At 29.6% G+C, this 21,531-nt stretch overlaps 8 protein-coding genes across 8 annotated transcripts; 5 read left to right on the top strand and 3 right to left on the bottom strand.

Moving 5' to 3' along the window:
- Positions 1 to 613: 613 nt before the first annotated feature.
- On the top strand, positions 614 to 1,228 carry LOC145752708 (methyltransferase-like protein 27). Its single transcript, XM_082569030.1, has one exon. It carries the CDS (start codon positions 614 to 616, stop codon positions 1,226 to 1,228), a length of 615 nt encoding a protein of 204 aa, XP_082425156.1.
- Positions 1,229 to 2,024: 796 nt separating this feature from the next.
- Positions 2,025 to 2,765, top strand: LOC145752707 (methyltransferase-like protein 27). Its single transcript, XM_082569029.1, has one exon. The coding sequence runs from the start codon at positions 2,025 to 2,027 to the stop codon at positions 2,763 to 2,765; it is 741 nt and encodes a 246-aa protein (XP_082425155.1).
- A 3,398-nt stretch (positions 2,766 to 6,163) lies between these two features.
- LOC145752999 (methyltransferase-like protein 27) lies at positions 6,164 to 7,202 on the top strand. Its single transcript, XM_082569376.1, has one exon. The coding sequence runs from the start codon at positions 6,186 to 6,188 to the stop codon at positions 6,924 to 6,926; it is 741 nt and encodes a 246-aa protein (XP_082425502.1). The 5' UTR covers positions 6,164 to 6,185; the 3' UTR covers positions 6,927 to 7,202.
- A 1,141-nt stretch (positions 7,203 to 8,343) lies between these two features.
- On the top strand, positions 8,344 to 9,858 carry LOC145752706 (zinc finger SWIM domain-containing protein 7-like). The gene is made up of 5 exons (XM_082569028.1): positions 8,344 to 8,359; positions 8,513 to 8,534; positions 8,781 to 8,883; positions 9,312 to 9,416; positions 9,751 to 9,858. The coding sequence occupies exons 1-5, from the start codon at positions 8,344 to 8,346 to the stop codon at positions 9,856 to 9,858; spliced, it is 354 nt and encodes a 117-aa protein (XP_082425154.1).
- Positions 9,396 to 14,671, top strand: LOC145752159 (sorting nexin-19-like). Its single transcript, XM_082568383.1, has 12 exons — positions 9,396 to 9,416; positions 9,751 to 9,866; positions 10,055 to 10,250; positions 10,408 to 10,540; positions 10,701 to 10,904; positions 11,143 to 11,868; positions 12,180 to 12,372; positions 12,712 to 12,891; positions 12,957 to 13,066; positions 13,156 to 13,655; positions 13,724 to 13,875; positions 14,297 to 14,671. The coding sequence occupies exons 3-12, from the start codon at positions 10,064 to 10,066 to the stop codon at positions 14,594 to 14,596; spliced, it is 2,685 nt and encodes an 894-aa protein (XP_082424509.1). The 5' UTR covers positions 9,396 to 9,416; positions 9,751 to 9,866; positions 10,055 to 10,063; the 3' UTR covers positions 14,597 to 14,671.
- A 1,133-nt stretch (positions 14,672 to 15,804) lies between these two features.
- On the bottom strand, positions 15,805 to 16,861 carry LOC145752704 (uncharacterized). The gene is made up of 3 exons (XM_082569027.1): positions 16,721 to 16,861; positions 16,229 to 16,603; positions 15,805 to 16,116 (listed from the first exon to the last, which is right to left on the bottom strand). Exons 1-3 carry the CDS (start codon positions 16,859 to 16,861, stop codon positions 15,805 to 15,807), a joined length of 828 nt encoding a protein of 275 aa, XP_082425153.1.
- Positions 16,862 to 17,429: 568 nt separating this feature from the next.
- Positions 17,430 to 18,506, bottom strand: LOC145752702 (uncharacterized). The gene is made up of 2 exons (XM_082569025.1): positions 17,874 to 18,506; positions 17,430 to 17,747 (listed from the first exon to the last, which is right to left on the bottom strand). Exons 1-2 carry the CDS (start codon positions 18,504 to 18,506, stop codon positions 17,430 to 17,432), a joined length of 951 nt encoding a protein of 316 aa, XP_082425151.1.
- A 1,290-nt stretch (positions 18,507 to 19,796) lies between these two features.
- Positions 19,797 to 20,861, bottom strand: LOC145752701 (uncharacterized). The gene is made up of 3 exons (XM_082569024.1): positions 20,752 to 20,861; positions 20,229 to 20,646; positions 19,797 to 20,114 (listed from the first exon to the last, which is right to left on the bottom strand). Exons 1-3 carry the CDS (start codon positions 20,859 to 20,861, stop codon positions 19,797 to 19,799), a joined length of 846 nt encoding a protein of 281 aa, XP_082425150.1.
- Between the last annotated feature and the right edge of the window lie 670 nt (positions 20,862 to 21,531).

The following is a 21,531-nucleotide window of genomic DNA, read 5'->3' as shown; positions in this document are numbered from 1 at the left end:
GGCAGTTTTAATGTTTGAACAAGTTATTAGCCACAATAAACTATTAAATAAACAAATCAAGTGTTACTAAAAACACGTTAAGATTACAAACTTTTAAGCTTTTGCTTTCGTTTTTATGAAATTTTGTAACCTTACTTTTAATACTTTTTGGTTTGGCAATAACATTTTTTAAAAAGTTATACCAAGCTAAGGACGGTTTTAAAAAACTTTTGTAGTGATACCAGTTATAAAATGTTGGAAAATGTTTACTGCTAGCTAAACTTTAAAACCAACTATTGTTTATAAAAACCGACTGTTATTTAGGTAACAATTTTTGTTAGCTGTGATTAAATTTTTTAAATCCGTCACGACTTTTGATTAAGTCAGGTGAAAAGACCATTTCCCTTTTTAATACATCATCATATTTGTTGGTGAAATCACTTTAACAAGTTAACTTTTAGAAAGGGCGTAAAACAATAAAAGTAGCCTAAAAATTAAGATGTCGTATTTCGACCCGAAAGATGGTAGTGAAAATTTCTTTAAAGATTTTTCCGATTGGCTAAAAATAAAAGACAATGATGAAAATGCAGTTGTTTCTCTTTTTGATAAAATAAGTGCTGGGTACTCAACTCATATGGATCAAAAGGTTTTACCCGTTTTTCAAAAATTAATTGGTTTTCTGCTAGAGCAGATAGAAATAGATCAACATTTAGATAAGAATTGTTCTATATTGGACGTGGCCTGTGGTACTGGCATAGTTGGTCAGTGTTTGCGCAAAGCTGGTTTTACTGGAAATATAGAAGGTGTTGATGGCTCACAAGGTATGATTAACGAAGCTGCCAAGTTAAAAAATGTATACAACAAACTGTATACAGAGTTTCTGAAACCGGATGGCCGAACCTTTTTACCTAAGCAAAATTATGACGTAGTAGTTGTTGGTCACGCTTTTTTTCCTAACTATCTTGATGCCGATCATTTAGAGATGTTGTTTGAATTCTTACGTGTTGGTGGTTTATTACTGTTTAACATAAAATATGATATTGTCGAGGGGCCTGACGAAATGATGAAGTATGTTGCCAAGCTTAACAAAAAATTAGACGAACTTGCCAAGAGTGGAAAATGTAAATGCATTCTCGTTTGTGACGTAGATGGAGTTTCCCCACGACTTAAATACACTAACCCAGTCCAAGGCAAGCAAACAAACATCGAGTTTATACACGAAAGACAATATTGTTACAAAAAAATATAACACTGTTGTAAAAATTATAACTTAATGTAAAAATTGTAACATTGTTGTAAATGTATCATACTACATTACTAAAAAACATTTATTTTTTCTGTTTATAAATACTAAAATTTTAATGTGCCACTAATTTTTTTGATTTAATTTATTTTAATGGTATCAAACAATATTTTAACAATTGTTATTTGTGATAAGACCTGTTGATCATTGACCAATCGTTTTGTTTGCCCGTAGCTAAAGTAGTAATGTAATATTTGTGACCTATATAATTGTTTTTTTTTTCGAAAACCACCGTTGACGAAAATTGTATTATTCATTGCAGCCTTATGTCAAATTAACAACAAAGAGTTATTTTAGTTTGTGTTTTTAAGAACTTCTGTGTTTTAAGACAACCTATTCATTAGCCTCAAGCGATAGAAAAATTTTACAAAATATTTTACCTATAAAACTTCTCATATAAATTGAAAAAAAAAAATCTCATATGAATCGATGTGCCTAAGCAGACACTATATTAGAGAAGACATAAAACGTTAATAAAAGTAAGGTTGTAAAGAAGTTGCTCATAAAAATTATTCGACATTTACCGAATCATAAAATTTTTAATGCTATTATAAAAAAAGTATTTTTTAATAATTGTAATCTAGGCAGTTCAGATACATTTTCGAAAAACTCCAAATTGTTTTTGGTTAATAAAAAAGACATTTGGTATTGCGGCAAATAGCGATTTAAAAGTTTGGGTTCGCCGTTTTTATTTTGGTTAATTTTTTTTGGTAGTTTACGTTAAGGCTGTATCTACATAAAAATGTCTTACTTTGACTCAAAGAATGGAAGTGAACAGTTTTTTAAAGACTTTGGCCTGTCGAATATATGGGAGAATAGAAGCCAATTTTTTGATGTATATGACAAAATCAGTCCTGGGTTTACTTTTCACATGGGAACATCAAGTAAACCAATACAACACCTAGTAAATCTTCTGTCTAAGCAAGTTGATCTGGACAAACATTTGGACAAAAGTTGTTCAATTTTGGATGTATGCTGTGGTACTGGTAGAGTGGGTCAACATATGCGCAAAGCTGGTTTCACTGGAAATATAGAAGGTGTTGATGGCTCACAAGGTATGCTTAGCGAAGCTCGCAAGTTAGAAAATGTGTACAACAAATTGCACAGAGAAATTCTTACGCCTGACGGAGATAACTCTCTTCCAAAGCAACAGTTTGATGTGATTATAACAGTTCATGCGTTTTTTTCAAACCACCTGGAAGCTGGTCATATTAAAATGCTGTTAGATTTGTTACGCGTTGGGGGTTTATTATTGTTCAACTTGAAGTATGATGTTGTCGAGGGACCTGACGAAATGATGACTTTTATTGCCAAGATTGACAAAAAATTGGATGAACTTGTCAAGGATGGAAAATGCGAACGTGTTGTTGTTTGTGACGTAGATGGGGTTTCCCCACGACTCAAATACGTTGACCCGACTAAAGAAAAAAAATTAAACACAGAATTTGTGCACGAACGACATCTTTGTTTGCGAAAATTATAAAAAATAATTAAAAATAGCAACAAAACCTTTCATTATACTAATTTAGCTAACTAATAAAATTGCTAATTAAAAATTATTATTCACGCGGCAATTAAGTTACTAATACAACTGGCTAATTGATATTCTATATGATATTGTATGTTCTTAATTATATTATTCCTTTTACTAAATCCAAACTAATTTTAAACTTAAACTTGTAGCCTACAAAAATTAGATATTAGTTTTATTGTCGAAGTTTTTATTACCAAGCAAAATTTTTAATTAAAAAGGTAAACATCAAAAAATGTATTATTGTTATATAATCTGTTTACTTTTGTATTGATTTACTTTTGGTGACCATGCCATAGACGTAGGTGGGCACAGTTAACCGAGAAAGTAACTTCGTTAAGTGATAATTCGTTACATAGTACAGTAACTGTCATACATCGTGTCATACATCGTTTAAAATTGAAACGATTAAACCCAATAAACGGCAAAATAAAACATATAAACTTTTATATTACCATGGTAAACTTGTAAAAATATTAAATTAACGGACTTAATTTAATGGAAGCACAATTTAACAAAAGTTAACAGGTCCGTTAACGATTTTTAAAGTTAACTTAAAAGTTAAATTTTATCGAAAAATTTAACTTCGTTAATTAAAGATTAACGCATTAACGGTTTAGTGCCCACCTTTGGAGAATACTTAAACTATTTATGTAATCCATAATATATATGGTATTTTTTAAATCATTAAATTGATTTTGTCATTTCTTTCTGTCGCATTAGTTGTGAATATATATTTTCTATTTACACTGAAAGTAAAAATAATTTAGGTTATCCTCTTATTTACTAAATAGTTTTAAAATAGTTTTAAGTCATAAGCCCTGTCGAAACTTACTTAGGGGAAATTTTTTGTTGGAAATTTATATCAATTTCAAAAAGAATTAAGTTTAATTTTAAATGAATACGATTGTTGAAATTGTTTGTGAAAAGCTTTTTTTAGAAATAAGTGAAGAATACAAAAACTTTAACGAATGTAAGTTTTTTTAATGTCTTTTTTTTGACAGATTAAAACAATAACAAAAAGAAGTACAATGAACAATTCGTTAATGCGTTGGATAAATGACAAAATTAATCTTTAATTTACTTGAACAAGTAATAGACCTGTAAACCGATATATATATATATATATATATATATATATATATATATATATATATATTATTTTAGAATGTATGACTATGTATGCTTTTATCAGTTTTTGTCATAGCCTACTCAATACTCATAAACAGTCCAGACGAATGCCAGACACTTCGGCCCCCGGACATTTCGGCCAAGACACTTCGGCCAAAATTTTTTTTTCAAAACAGCGGGGATTTTGCATTTTAATTACCGCGAGAAATTTTATTTTTGCGTAGTTATATACAGTTTTTTAGACAGTATTTGAAGCAAAATAAGCAGTAAATTAATATTTTTTTTTAATAAAAATGTGCAAGAACATGTTATCTTTCTTTTGCCGTGTCAATTTTCTAATTTTACAAACTAAAACCTATAAAAAACTAATTTTGAAAGCACGCACTTTTAGGTGATGGAGGACAATGCATAATGATATCTCGTACTTTGCCAAATAGTGCCGCCTTTCCAAACAATATTTGAAGAAAATAGAGCTTTAATTTTTCATTTTTTACACTGAAGACTATCCATAAATATGTTATTGGTTGTTGCCCGTGTTAATGTATAAAAATTGATATACTAAAACACAAAGAATATAACGTTTAAAGAGTTGCCAAAAGATTCGTCCTGCAAAAAAACGGCGGGGAGTCGGCGATGAAATTCCCGTGTATAAAGTCAGCGTAAGACCATATTTTACCGATATTCAAAATAAAATTTTGCATAAAGTACTGTATATATAAAAGTTTTTATTGGTTGTCACGTTAATGACATATGTTGGTTTTTGGAATATTTATTTTTTTTTAAATTTTTGTTTCAAAAACCATTTTTTAAAACGAACTAAAGACGGGTGCTTTTGGCCTGCAAAATTTTACGACTAATCGCTTTCGGCCTGCGAAATTTTAATTTTACTGTTATATCATATTTTATCGATATTTAAAATATAATTTTGCAAAAAGTACAGTCTATACTTAAATTTTATTTGATTTTAAAATTAGGATATAATTAGTTTAACAGTTTCTATAATGATTTAAATGTCAAAAACTAAATTACGAACGGAGAAGGTTTCTCTTTAATGCCTTTTAAAATTACGTTTTCAAGATAAAAATCTTTAAAAATTAAATTATTCTAAAAACTAACATATATATTTATCTTAACAACCGGTTAAAACTTTTTTAACTATTGTACTTTTTGCCAAATTTCATTTAAAATATCGGTAAACTATGGTCTTGCGTTAAAGGTATACGCGGGCTTTACGTTGCAGGTTCCCCTCAGTTTAATGAAAAATTTCGCGGGCCGAAAGCGATTAGTCGTAAAATTTTGCAGGCCAAAAGCACCCGTCTTTAGTTCGTTTTAAAAAATAGTTTTTGAAACAAAAATTTAAAAAAAAATAAATATTCCAAAAACCAACATATGTCATTAACGTGACAACCAATAAAAACTTTTATATATACAGTACTTTATGCAAAATTTTATTTTGAATATCGGTAAAATATGGTCTTACGCTGACTTTATACACGGGAATTTCATCGCCGACTCCCCGCCGTTTTTTTGCAGGACGAATCTTCTGGCAACTCTTTAAACGTTATATTCTTTGTGTTTTAGTATATCAATTTATATACATTAACACGGGCAACAACCAATAACATATTTATGGATAGTCTTCAGTGTAAAAAATGAAAAATTAAAGCTCTATTTTCTTCAAATATTGTTTGGAAAGGCGGCACTATTTGGCAAAGTACGAGATATCATTATGCATTGTCCTCCGTGTATTATTCATTGCAGCTTTATGTCAAATTAACATCAAAGAGTTATTTTAGTTTGTGTTTTTAAGAACTTCTGTGTTTTAAGACAAGCTACTTTGTAGCCTCAAGCGATAGAAAAATTTTACAAAATATTTTACCTATAAAACTTCTCATATAAATTGAAAAAAAAAATCTCATATGAATCGATGTGCCTAAGCAGACACTATATTAGAGAAGACATTAAACGTTAATAAAAGTAAGGTCGTAAAGAAGTTGCTCATAAAAAATATTAGACATTCACCAAATCATAAAATTTTAATGCTATTATAAAAAAAAAACTTTTACATAATAATTGTAATCTAGGCAGTTCAGATACATTTTCTTAAAACTTTGAATAGTTCTTGGTTAATAGAAAAAACATTTAGTATTGCGGCAAACAACGATTTAAAAGTTTGGGTTCGCCGTTTTTATTTTGGTAAATTTTTTTTTGTAGTTTACGTTAAGGCTGTATTTACATAAAATGTCTTACTTTGACTCAAAGAATGGAAGTGAACAGTTTTTTAAAGACTTTGGCCTGTTGAATATATGGGAGAATAAAAGCCAATTTTTTGATGTTTATGACAAAATCAGTCCTGGGTATACTTTTCACATGGGAACATCAAGTAAACCAATACAACACCTAGTAAATCTTCTGTCTAAGCAAGCTGATCTGGACAAACATTTGGACAAAAGTTGTTCAATTTTGGATGTATGCTGTGGTACTGGTAGAGTGGGTCAACATATGCGCAAAGCTGGTTTCACTGGAAATATAGAAGGTGTTGATGGCTCACAAGGTATGCTTAGCGAAGCTCGCAAGTTAGAAAATGTGTACAACAAATTGCACAGAGAAATTCTTACGCCTGACGGAGATAACTCTCTTCCAAAGCAACAGTTTGATGTGATTATAACAGTTCATGCGTTTTTTCCAAACCACCTGGAAGCTGGTCATATTAAAATGCTGTTAGATTTGTTACGTGTTGGAGGTTTATTATTGTTCAACTTGAAGTATGATGTTGTCGAGGGACCGGACGAAATGATGACTTTTATTGCCAAGATCGACAAAAAATTGGATGAACTTGTCAAGGATGGAAAATGCGAATGTGTTGTTGTTTGTGAAGTAGATGGGGTTTCCCCACGACTCAAATACGTTGAACCGACTAAAGAAGAAAAATCAAACACAGAATTTATGCACGAACGACATCTTTGTTTGCGAAAATTATAAAAAATAATTAAATATAGCAACAAAACCTTTCATTATACTAATTTAGCTAACTAATAAAATTGCTAATTAAAAATTATTATTCACGCGGCAGTTAAGTTACTAATACAACTGGCTAATTGATATTCTATATGATATTGTATGTTCTTAATTATATTATTCCTTTTACTAAATTCAAACTAATTTTTAACTTAAACTTGAGGCCTACAAAAATTAGATATTAGTTTTATTGTCGAAGTTTTTATTACCAAGCAAAATTTTTAATTAAAACGGTAAACATCAAAAAATTTATTATTGTTATATAATCTGTTTACTTTTGTATTGATTTACTTTTGGTGAACATGCCATAGACGTAGGTGGGCACAGTTAACCGAGAAAGTAACTTCGTTAAGTGATAATTTGTTACATAGTACAGTAACTTCGTTAACGTTAATAAGTTAAATTAAACAAAATGTAACGGTAGTTATCTGTTAACGTTAAAACTTAAATAAAACAAACAAAGAAACGACCTTATTTTAAAAAAAACATCAGTTTTTATCTTAGTTGACATTTTAACTATACAAACGTAAGTTTAAAAGACGTTTTCAAAACTGAAAGAATGCCCAAATAAGAGCGGTCAGATGGTAGTGGCATACATCGTTTAAAATTGAAACGATTAAACCCAATAAACGGCAGAATAAAACATATAAACTTTTTTTATTACCATGGTAAACTTGTAAAAATATTAAATTAACGGACTTAATTTAACGGAAGCACAATTTAACGAAAATTAACAGGTCCGTTAACGATTTTTAAAGTTAACTTAAAAGTTAAATTTTATCGAAAAATTTAACTTCGTTAATTCAAGATTAACGCATTAACGGTTTAGTGCCCACCTTTGGCCATAGAATACTTAAAATCTTTATGTAATCCATAATATATATAGTATTTTTTAAATTATTAATTTGATTTTGTCATTTTTCCCCGTCGCATTAATTGTGAATATATATTTTCTATTTACACTGATAGTAAAAATAATTTAGGTTATCCCCTTGTTTACTAAATAGTTTTAAAATCGTTTAAAGTCATAAGCCCTGTCGAAACTTACTTAGGGGAAATTTTACGTCATTTATTGTTGGAAATTTATATCAATTTCAAAAAGAATTAAGTTTAATTTTAAATGAATACGATTGTTGAAATTGTTTGTGAAAAGCTTTTTTTAGAAATAAGTGAAGAATACAAAAACTTTAACGAATGTAAGTTTTTTTAATGTCTCTTTTTTGACAGATTAAAACAATAACAAAAAGAAGTACAATGAACAATTCGTTAATGCGTTGGATAAATGACAAAATTAATCTTTAATTTACTTGAACAAGTAATAGACCTGTAAACCGATATATATATATATATATATGTATATATTATTTTAGAATGTATGACTATGTATGCTTTTATCAGTTTTTGTCATAGCCTACTCAAAACTCATAAACAGTCCAGACGATAAGACAGACAGTTAGACAGTAATATTGCATATTGGATTGAACTTCTCATACAATTTAAATTTTAAGATATTGTTTTATTGTTTTTTTAATAATTTTTTATTTTTTTAGTGAGTGATAATGTTCTATCAGCGTAAGTAATACAGTTATATTATTTTATGTTAAAAATTCTGTATAAAATTAAATAATAATGTTAATACTTGTATCTTAAATAAAATATTTTTTTATATATTCTGATAACAGTTATTTTTTTGTAAGTAATGCATTAGGCTATTTTAAAACTTTTAAACTAATGATTTGTTAAAGATTATAGGCATTTAAATTGTTATATCTTATCTTTTTTTGTTTAAAATATTAACCAGAAAAAAATTTATTTTAGATTAAATTGTGTATATGGACAGCCTTTGTTACCAGCATTAGATTTAGTTGATAAACGTTGTGTTACTCAAATTTTTTCGCCAAACCAAAGTGAAATATATCAAGTAAGTGCTTTTAAAAAATATTCTTATTTATATTATTATAATAAAAAATGCCATTTGTGTTTTTATTTAATTTAATATACCAATGAAAATTGTTTGTTATTTTTAATTTTTCAATAATATATATATAAAATAAATTCTAATTTTATTGAATAGCGTTTTAGCATGACTTAGTATGTTCTGACATTTTGATAATTTGCAAAAGTGACTTTGCAATTTTTAGTTACCCTATTTAATGTTTTGGTACAAAGGAAGTTACATGTATAAATTTTATAAAATATAAATATTTTATATAAACAAAAATATTGTTTACGTTATTTAAATTGGTTTTAACGGAGGTAAAATACAAAGTATATAGCTTACATAGTTCTGTTTTTAATTAGAATAATTTGTTTTTTGTTAATTATTGATTTTTTAATGTTTATTTTTAGGTAATTGGTAACTCTGGTCGAGTTTATAATTGTTTATCGTCTTTGCAATTTTGTCCATGTCTTTCATTTCAATATGGTGTTGTAAAAAGAAAGGAACTTATTTTGGTGAGTAGGGTGGTATTAATAAAATTGAATTCATTGTTTGCAACACAATAAAAAAAATACAGAGGTTTGGGTAAAATCAGTCAATAAAAGTTTAACAGGCCTATGAAAACTATAGGTTAATAAATAACTAAACTGGGATATCAAAGTGGTTTTACACATTTATGTATAAATAACTAAACTGGGATATCAAAGTGGTTTTACACATTTATGTACGAAGATCATTACAAACTATTTTTTTATTTTTAGTTAAATTAAGTCATTTGTTGTTAAATTTTGACTTTTGTTCAACAAACAAAATGTTGATTAAATTTAAATGTTGTTATTTTATTTGCAGTGCAAACACATATTAGCTATTATGCTTTGTAAAGCAATGAATATTTGCAAGCAAGAAGTTAAAAGTGATAAAGATCTGCAAACTATTTTACTTCAACAAGAGTATTAAATTATAAGGTAATTTTAGTTTAAATATAGGGTAATTACTTTAGGATGAAAAATAGGCAATTTAGGAATCAATTTAGCTAAAAGATTTGCTATTTTTTTTATTATGCAAAGGTTTTTATGTCAAGCAAAAACAAAAAACATTGTTAAAATATATAAACCCAAACTTTAGTTTCACCAAAATATTTTTAAAATTACAGGACAAAAAAATGGATTTTTCAACGACCTTAATATTTTTTGTAATATTTTTCTCCATCTGGGTTCAGTTATCCTCGTTTTCGTTCATGTTTTGTTCACTTTTATCCTGTTTTGTTGTGATAATATTGATTTATTTTCTTGTTATCACTGATACACTGTTGCCAACTGAACAACCATTACTACATTTGTTTATTAAAGGTAAATATATTACATTTTTTTTGTTAAGATCATTAAAATATTGAGTAGGCCCATTAAGTTAAAATGTTTTGTGTTTTGTATATTTTTGTTTTAAAATTTCAGTTTTGTTATTTAATAACTTTAAATATAATATTACAAACACAATCATTTTTATTAGAATTAAAAATCGGAAGGAAAAAAATAAACGAAAATTTGAGGGAGAATGAAATAGCTTTTAATTATGATGACGAAATTTCCAGAAAGTTGCGTGAATTAATCGGTCATATTGTGAGAGACTTTATACTAGATTGGTGAGAAATATAAAGTAGTGTAATGGTGAAAATCTTTTTTTTTCTCTCATTTTCTGAAAAATATTGTATGCATACTGCGTCATTTTTAATTTTATCATTAAATAACATATTTTAGTACTTAAAAAATATTCATATTAAATAACATAACATTTTTATTTAGGTATAACACTGTGAGTGACGACGTCCACTTTGTACAAGAAGCCTTTGAGTTATTCGAATTTCTTTTTACAGAAGTAAGAAAAAGAGTTTCACTCGTTGATTCGAATAAACTTACCCTGGTTTTGCTGAGTCGCTTGACGCATCATTATTCTTGTTATAAGAAAGCACTGGAGTATGCTGGTCCAGCACAACATGATTCACAAAGGTAAGTTAGATTTTACTTATTTAATGTTATTGATGGCATTAATTTGTCTGATCTTATCAGAAATGCAATTGTTTTTTTATTTATTATTGTTAGGATGTTGTTATATTTAGTATATATGCAAATTTATATACTGTTGACTGTTCAAAATAGTTATTTTTAACAAAAATTAAAGCAATTCTTTCTAAAAATCAACAAATGATTGTGAAAATAAAATTTGATTTTACGATATTATTACTAGGCGTGAGCAATTAGTCGTCGTATCCTATGAGAAACTGAACGGACATTTGGCGATGTCAAACCCACCAGACACTGAAAATGATCACATCAGATCTATCGTAACTGTTTTGTTAAAAGGGTTATTACCTGAAGATTATACACTAAGTGGTTCTGGTCTCTACTTGGTCAGAGAGTTGATCTCACAAAACGTATTAAGTTCTTTTATTGATATGTTAAGTGACCCTAACTGGATAAATAGTGTTATCCCGAAAATCTTAGATGATGATGTCATTGTGGATGATGATGATGATGTCATGAAGAATGTGTCAGATGAGGACAGTCAGTCGAGTGAAGACACTCAAACAAGTTCTACAACTGATGAAAATAAAATTGAAAGTAACCAAAATGTTGAATCAAATAAAAACACGCCCTCAAGTGAGGTTAAATTTGTCGACGACATTCCAGACCTAAGCGTTCGTTACTCGCAGATCGAAAACAAACTTAATCAAGATGAAATCGACTTGACGCAAATACAAAGTACAAGTCAAGCTTCCCATGAGAATCACCGAGAACGTAACCCAACAATTATGTCAGATAGTTCACAATCGATTTCAAGTGAGCAAGAAATTGATGATAGTTTGCCATTATCAGCTAACCAATCACACTTTTCCCAAATAATTGACACATCACATACGCATAGTTTTGTTTCAACCAAACTTCTAAGAACAAAGCCTTCAACTTCTGGGGGGTAAATGGTTGTTTTTTATTATGTTTTCTTTTAAATTATATTTTATTCTATCTTGCTTTTAGTCAGGGTTTATTTTTTACTTATTCTGGCAATTTTTTGTACTTTTACTAGGAGACCATTACTTTTAAACAGTTAAGTGAATAGCTTTAAGTTAGTGTAAGGGTTGCTTAAAGCTGTAGGTCTTTGACATTTTCAAACAGCACTTAATCAAATTTAAAAATACTTGTTTCCTTATACAAGTGCAAGAAATATCATTTTAGTTGAAATTTACTCTCCAGTTACACAATGCTTTTTAATTATGAATTTTGTAGATCTACTGCTAAAGAAAAACCAATGTTTCAACGAATAAAAATAACCAAAGCAATCAATATTGAAGAAACATTTGAAGGGGGCGCAAAATATACATTATACAAAATCCAATATTTTTCGCCTTTTAATAATAATGACAAAAATAAAATAAATGAACAAAATGCTGATGATCATTCAAATTTAGAAGAATTTCAGGTATATATTACATTAGTTTCAAAATTATATTTTTAAAATTTTTAGGATATATATAGTTTAAAATTTTTCAATTAAAAAGGCCAATAAATCAATTTAAAGATTTATTATTTTATGGTTTATTTTATTTTTATTAGTGTCTGGGCAATTTAAGGTGTTATATATTTATTTTCAGTAATGACAGTGTTTAATTTATGGGGTTTAAATCTTTTTTGCTTTATATATATTTTAAAATACTGTACAGTAATATTGATTGACAATTGCCGAACTATACTCAAAATGTTTTATCTTAAATTAAAATAAAAAATTTTAACTGATTTTTTTCTATTAAAAAATTTTTAGGTTCAGCGCCGGTTTAGAGAGTTTTTGACTCTCCAGGAGAGTTTAAACGAAAACAAATTAATTCGTAAAATCGTCTTAAAAGTAAAAGGACCTTCCAGAATGTTCCCAATGCCGATAGGAAACATGGACAAAGAATATATCGAAAAAAGAAGAAGATTTTTACAAGCTTACTTAAGAGAAGTATGTATACTACTTTAAACACATTTTTAACATTTTTTTTTCCATTTTTCCTTATATATTTGTAGCTTTGTTTTTACCCGGAAGTTGCAAAAAGTCCAGAATTACGAGAATTTTTTGCTTATAATTCTGACCCAAGGATTGCCTATGTTAGAAAACCCTCAGAATACATACCCAGGTAATATAGACATCACCTTTGTTTAAACCTCTATAATTTGTTCTTAGTAATAACATCTTCTTTTTTGGTAACAATTATTTTATTTTAAGGTTTGATAAAATGTTGAAAAGTGCTTTCCAAGAATTGATTGGATCTGCGTCATTGAAAATAAACGAAACCTTTCAAATTGATGACAGTCAGAAACTATTACAGATTGAAGACATTGCGATAATAAAACCTGAATCATTGCCAATTAGTATACCGAGTACCACAGAGCCCACCACAAACAACACAAATGAGCCTTCATTTTCTAATTCTCAACAAAACAAGTTGCGGGGGCCTGTGACAATGCTTAAAAGCATTGTTTATGGCAAAAAAACTGACTTGGCAGTTTTTGAAAGTGGTATTCGTGATTATCAACCTTTCAATGGTCCAAAAAATGCAAATGAAATGTCTTTTGGCTGGAGATTACCAGATAATATCTTACAGAATCGGACAAGGTTTCACAGTCATTATTCTGCTATCCGACGGACACAGGCTGACGGTTGTGACCAACCTTCAAATTTTAATGAAGGGGTTGTTGTTAATTTAAATGAATATGCTCTTCCAGGTTAGTTAAATGTCTAATGTTTATGCAATGTAGTTATGAAATTATTAAATTCTTATATTTGTATTTAGGTCAAGTTTTTAACTTGGTTTTTCATGTTTGGGGAATTAAATTAGGAATTCATACTCTGTCCTTTCTAGCTGTAGCTAGATTTGTAAAAGAATTTGTTTCGGTAAAAACCAAACAATTAACTCAAAAGGAAATGTGGATTCATTATTTGCATGTAAGTTTGTGATTAATTACTTCTTCCTGCTTAAACATTTCCTGCAAATTTAATTTATTTTCTGTTAAATGCAAATTATGTTTGGGCAGGAGTAAGTACTCCTAAGCACATTACCTTTTTTTATATATATCTTTATCCTCGATGAGGGAAGGTTGAATGCGCGACCCAAACATAGAGTAAAAACAGTTACCCCGACCCAGGCTCAGCAGGAGTTCGCACTGTTTATAACGCCTTACTCAAAGGGGCTTCAGCATCAGATCACTGGGAATCAAACCCAGAACTTTGTGTATAATAGAAGAGTGTTCTGACCATTACACCACGCTGCTGGGTTTACATTTAAATGTAGCCTAGTGACTTTTACCGTTGCTTTACATTGTCATTATTAAAATATTTTAAACAATTTTTGTTAATTTATTTTCAGATTTTACAAACTTCTTTATGGCCTAATGGTGAATGGGAAAAACAAATAAATCAAAACCCAATTGAACCGGAGATAAATCGGGCAAAGGCCCAACAATCTTTGGAAGAAACTTTTCCGGGGGTTTTAAAATATATTGTGGGTGACCAAGGGTATTCGAATGGGGTAAAAGAGCTTTTGGATTCGTTTCAAAACCCCGGCGTAAACCGACATTTAGTTTTCCATTTGATCGATATCTTGTTACAAACCATATTTCCTGACCTACAGAATGTGATCTATAATAGAAGAAATATTTCGCTGTGACAACTTTTATTTTATTCCTTGATTACAAATGATAAAAATTTTAGATATTTTAAAAGAAAAATTAAAAGGTTTTAACTATTATGTTATTGTTAGTAATTTTTTTTTAAATCAAAGGGCATTTCTCTGATTGGGATTAGGTTAAAGACGGGGATAATAGAAAAATGTCTCATTGTCGGTAAAACGGCGTTTTTGGACATATAAGTCTCGGTCAATTGTTTATTTTATTTAGTAAAACTGCTTTTCGGTGATATGACAGTAATCCAAATAACAGTATGGCCTTTAGTTATACTATAAAAAGCATGCTGTATTAAAAATAACAGCTTCACAATCCAACTTCTAATATATTCGTAAAAAACGAGAGTTTAACTTTACTAGGTCTTGAAAAAGCAAAATTATTGCTTGCTTCAGATCCTAAATCCGAGTTCTCACCAAGTCTTACTTGTCCTGGTTTTAGTTAACTGTCTTCCACGACTGGATAAAAAAAGTCGCATTTGAGTACTTACGTTCACACTATATGTTATCTTCACACTAATTTGATGTTACAAACTTTGTTACAATAGGCCTATCCCAATTTTATAATTTTGTTGTGGCCTAATGGTTAATGGAAAAAAAAATTAATCACTATCCAATTGACCCCGAAATAATTTAGAGAAGGCCCAAAATCTTTAGGAAAAACTTATCCTTGGGTTTTAAAACATATTGTGGGTGACAAAGGTAACTAAACCGAGGTAAAAAAATATTTTCGGCACTTTTCAAAACTCCGGCGTAAACCGACATTTAGTTTTCGATTTGATCAATATTTTGCTTCAAATCTTTTTTCCTGACCTATTTCATAGTCGAAGACAAATTTTATTTTAACAACTTTATTTTTTTCCTTGATTACAAATGTTAAAAAATTTTAAATGTTTAAATAGTTGAAGGATTGAAAAGTTTTACTGTTAACGATGATAGATCTCGGTTCTATGGTACAATGGTAATACTTTTTAACAAATATACTTTTTCGGAAAACCAAAACTTCGTTAACGACGTTTAGATAGTTTGTTTTGATATTTAGGAAGCATTCCCCTAAAAGAAATAGAACTCAGAAAGGTTGAAAGAAATGGTAAACTTTCGGTGAAAATGATAAAAATTTATATACATCACATTTTAAATAAGATATAATAAACAACATAGGCTACTGAACATATATGAAAGAGAGCCTGCTTAGTTTAACTATATATTTTTTCTAATTCCTGGTTGTAGTATTCTATAGCAGTTATTGACTTTGTAGAAGATGTGGTTGTATATTTCGAATTTTTGCCATCTGGAACTCCATTAATTATGACGTCATCATTTGGTTTAGCGAAGTAGGCAATCGATCTTCTCACAACATTTTGACTTTCTGTTTTGGGAACCCAAATTCGATGTTTTGTAGATTTTAATTTACCACCAGTCCAGAATTGTAAAATATCTCCGATATTAACAACAACTGTTCCTTCAATCGGTGTTGCATCGATATATCCATCTTCCATATTTTGAACCTTAAAATAATCACATACAGTTTTACAATTTAATGCAATTGTTAAAAAATTGGGTTTTTATATTAGGTTACAATCATAACAGTTTCTAAATAAAAATCTATATTAGTTTAACCTGAAGGCCACCGACTTGATCTTGAAAAAGCAAAGTTATTGATCCATAATCAGAATGCTCACCAAGTCTTACTTGTCCAGGTTTTAAATGACTATTTTCCACGACTGGATAATATAAAAATCTCATGTGGCTTGCATTGCCTTCTGAATTAATTAAAGAGTGACTTTTTGAGAAGTAATCTGGGTCATTTAGTTTCATGCCAATTGCCAAAGCTTTGAGAATATTCAAAGTCAGCTTTTTGCACGATTCGATCAAATCAATTGAAATTTTGGCGAATTCTTTATTAGGCCAAACAGGTAAGTCAGTGTCGTTTAGTGCTTTTCCGCCCACGTTAAACGCCTCTCTAAAATCACCTGGTCTATCTTGGTTTACTTGCTCACAGTCAACCCCAACATAACCGAAATTAGTTTTTGGGTCTCTATTAAATTTTTGTTTTTCATTTGCTGATTGTTTAAAAAAAGATTTTGTCCCATTATTAGCTTTGTTAATTGCTTCAATAGGAATTCCTGTGTTTTTTAAATACACAAAACCAACTGTAGAAAAAGCCTTATAAATTTCATCTCCGATTTGGTTCGGTATTTTGTCAGACTCTTGATTGATTGCAAGTTCACTAAAATCAACTATTGGTATCATTTCTATACGACGAGGTTTTAAACCTTTGGTGAGATAGTGTACGATGTTTAACTTAAGGAAAGACTAACACCAACTATCAACTGAATTTACGCATATGGTAAATTACCCTTGTCGGTTTTTGTTTAGAAATTGCATATGTTGACAGTGTGTGCAATTAATCTTCGTTGCTTTATGCAAAACTTCTGTAAAATGTAGCCACAAACATTTTGGCTAACTTTTTTTAAAGTTTTTCGCGTTTTAATGATAATAACAAAAAAGTACAGTAATTAATAAATTAATCATTAGAAAACAAGTTATTCATAAATTAAAACATATCATTGATTTTAAAATTAGAAACTTGAAGATCGTCTTTACAAAGCTACTGTCTAATGGTTTTCGGTAACCTTTCTACAAAACAAGTTTATTTTTGGTAGTCAAGTAGGCAAACTTATACCTTTTATAAAAGTTACAACATAAAATAACTTGTTAAAAACACAGTAATTAAAAAAGCTCGTATTTTTTTACAGCATACAATGTTAAATATCTCAATGTTAAAACCAAATTTTATGTTGCTTATATAGTTAGTTGTTTATTTATGCATTAAAAGTAATTTTTCTTTGTAATATTCGATAGCGGTCATTGTTTTTTTTGGCTCAACAGTTTTAGCATTTAACTTAGAATCCTTGTATTTTAGAACAGAGTTTATTATCACGTCGTTGTTTGGTCTCGAAAAGTACACAATCGATCTTCTGACGACGTTTTTTTTTCCTGTTTTGGAAACTAAAATTCTATGCTTTGTAGATTTCAATATATTACCGGTCCAAAACTGTAAAATATCTCCGATATTAACCACAACCGTTTCTTCAATCGGTGTTGCATCAATAAATTTACCTTCCATATTTTGAACCTTAATTTAATCACATACAGTTTTTAATTTATTTCTTTAACAATCTTGAAAAAAACGAGTTTAACTTAAAGTTACATTTATGAGTTTTTTTAGAATAATATTTTACTTTAGTAAATCAGTTTTTACCTGAAGGCCGCCGACTTGATCTTGAAAAAGCAAAGTTATTGATCCATAATCAGAATGCTCACCAAGTCTTATTTGTCCTGGTTTTAAATGGCTATTTTCCACGACTGGATAATATAAAAATCGCATATGGCTTGCATTGCCTTCTAAATTGATTAAAGAGTGACTTTTTGAGAAGTAATCTGGGTCATTAAGTTTCATGCCAATTGCCAAAGCTTTAAGGATATTAAAAGTCAGCTTTTTGCACGATTCGATCAAATCAATTGACATTTCGGTAAATTCTTTGCTAGGCCAAACAGGTAAGTCAGTGTTGTTTAGTGCTTCTCCTCCCACGTTAAAAGCTTCTCTAACGTCCCCTGGTTTTGTGGGGTTTATTCGCTCACAATCAACCCCGATATACCCAAAATTAGTTTTTGGGTCTCTATTGAATTCTCGTTTTTCATTTGCTGATTGCTCAAAAAAAGATGTTGTCCCATTATTGGCTTTGTTAATGGCCTCAATAGAAATCCCTGTGTTTTTTAAATACACAAAACCGACTGTAGAAAGGGCTTTGTAAATTTCATCCCCGATTCGGTTTGGTGATGCAGTTGATTTCTGATCAATTGCAAGATCACTAAAATCAACTATTGGTATCATTTCTAAACTAAAACTGTAAAAAGAACTTTAGTACAATATTGTACGATGGTCTACTAGTTTTCAAGAGCTAGTTAGATGAGTTTAACTTAAGCTTTTGGTCACACTTACAAATAACTAGGTTAGGTTTTGTAGGATGTTTTTGGATATTCTCCCAACATAAAATCATGTTTATATCGGAAAGGTTCTTTACGTGCATGGACAATGATGGATTGCTCAAAAAGGTTATTTGTTGTCGAAGCTTTCGGTCGTGTGTACCGGACATACCAACGCGCTCAATTATATTCTTGCATCGGTACATGTCGCACGCTTTCTCCAAATTTATTCCTTGGTGTTCAAAGGGAAAATCGAATAAATCGCAATTCAAAGGACCTTGAAAAAAATTGAGGCTCAAAAATCTTTAAAGGAACATTTGCTGGAGATTTTAAAATATATTGTGGGTGACCAAGATTTTTAAAATGGGATAAATAAAATTTTAAACTTGTTTTAAAACCCAGGCGTAAGCCGACATTTATTTTTTTATTTAATCGATATTTTGCTACACATAAATTTTCTTGACCTACGATCCAAAATAAAAGCAATATATCTCTGTGACAACTTTTATTTTTATTTCTTGATTACAAATTATAAAGATTTTACATTTTTTTTTTTTTTTTTGTATATATCTTTATCCTCGATGTGGGAAAGTCGAATGCGCGACTTAAACATAGAGTAACATAAGTTACTACGACCCAGTCTCGAGTTGCCTGTGGCAGTTTGGGATTTTATAGAGACTATAATTGCCCGATAATTATGCTGCTGATTAAGTGCTGGCTCAGCAGGAGTTTATACTGTTTATAGCGCCTTAATCAAGGGCGCTACAGCATGAGATCAGTGGGGATTTAACCCACGACCTCATGTGTGGTGTAGCAAGAGTTTTTACCACTACACCAGGCTACCGGTTGGGTGTAGTTTTAACAGTTGAAAGCTTAAAAAGTTTTTAATGATTTGGTTATAGTGGAAAATCTTAGGCATATGGTTGTAAATGCAATGGTAAATTTTTGCAAAATAAACATTTCCTGAAATCCCCAAAATTTAAAAACGACATTTAGGTTAATTTTTTTTAATTAAAGGGCATTTTCCAGCGTAAAATAGGTGTACAAAAGGTTAGAAAAAAAATTATCGACGGTTAAATAACCTTTTTTGCGTTATTGTTTTCTGAATAATAGTTTTTAATGATATGACAGTGATTCAAACACAAGTAGATAAAAATAAAAAGCCTGCTAAACATATATAAAAGTAAGCTTAGATTGTTTAACTATAAGCCTTTCCTTGTTCTTCGTTGTAGTATTCTATAGCAGTGATTGGCTTCTTAAAAGATGCAGTTGTGGAATCAAATTTTGAATCCTTGCTATCTAGAACCTTATTTATTATGACGTCATCATTTGGTTTTCCGAAGTACACAATCGATCTTCTGACGACATTTTGATTTCCCGTTTTGGGAACCAAAATTCGATGTTTTGTAGATTTCAATCTACCACCGGTCCAGAATTGTAAAATATCTCCGATATTTACTAAAACTGTTCCTTCAATCGGTGTTGCATCGATATATTCACCCTTCAAATTTTGAACCTATACATAAACACAAACAGTTATACAATTTATTTATGAACGCAATCATAAAAAAACGGTTTATATTATATAAAACTACAAGTCTTACCAAAATAAAATATATATTAGTTTCACCTGAAGGCCGCCGACTTGGTCTTGAAAAAGCAAAGTTATGGAACCAAGATCAGAATGCTCACCAAGTCTTACTTGTCCTGGTTTTAAATAACTATCTTCCACGACTGGATAGTATAAAAATCTCATGTGACTTGCATTGCCTATCAAGTTAAGTAATGAGTGAGCCTTGGAGAAGTAATCTGGGTCATTTAGTTTCATGCCAATTGCCAAAGCTTTGAGAATATTCAAAGTCAGCTTTTTGCACGATTCGATCAAATCAATTGAAATTTTGGCGAATTCTTTATTAGGCCAAACAGGTAAGTCAGTGTCGTTTAGTGCTTTTCCGCCCACGTTAAACGCCTCTCTAAAATCACCTGGTCTATTTTGGTTTACTTGCTCACAGTCAGCCCCAACATAACCGAAATTAGTTTTTGGGTCTCTATTAAATTTTTGTTTTTCGTTTGCTGATTGTTTAAAAAAAGATTTTGTCCCATTATTAGCTTTGTTAATAGCCTTCATTGAAATCCCTGTGTTTTTTAAATACACAAAACCGACTGTAGAAAACGCCTTATAAATTTCATCTCCGATTCGGTTTGGTGATTCATTTGATTTCTGATCAATTGCAAGTTCACTAAAATCTACTATAGGTATCATTTTTACACTGCAAGGCTTTTAAATATTCAGTACGATATCGCACAATGGCCAACCAGTATCAGAAAACCTATTGAAAAAATTAATTTTGTGCTCATAATTACTAACACTTTCCTGTAACTGGAAGCTGTAGCGTACTAACACTTTCCTGTAAGTAAAGATTGTAATTAATCTCTGTTGCCTATTTTATGAATTTCTAAAATTATTTTACAAACACGAATTTCTATATTTTGTTACAAACCTTTTTTTTCTGACCTACAGAATATGATTTATAATAAAAGAAATATTTTGCTGTGACAACTTTTATTTTATTTGTAAACTTGGTTACAAATGTAAATTTTTTTAAGTATTTAAATAGTTAAAAGATTAAAAAAGATTTTTACTGTTATAATGATAGTAGGGAATCTTGGTTATATATTTATAAATACAATGGTAGCTATTCGACCAAAAATAGGTTTTCTGCAAAACCAAAATTTTAAAAACAACTTTTAGGTAAATTTTTTGTTTTGAAGTTAAGAGACATTTTCCGTAGAAGGAAATGAGTAAAAGGGGTTAAATAAAAATAACTTTTTGTCGGTAAAATGGTGTTTTTAAGAAATATGATTTTCGGTGAAATGACGGTAATCCGAATACATAATATTATAAAGTAAAGAAAAATGAGAACCATGCTGTT

This window comes from Corella eumyota, chromosome 5 (genome assembly GCF_963082875.1).
Source record: "Corella eumyota chromosome 5, kaCorEumy4.1, whole genome shotgun sequence".
Classification (NCBI taxonomy): Eukaryota; Metazoa; Chordata; class Ascidiacea; order Phlebobranchia; family Corellidae; genus Corella; species Corella eumyota.
Note: the sequence above shows the minus strand (reverse complement) of the source record. Positions and strands in the feature narration are given on the sequence as shown.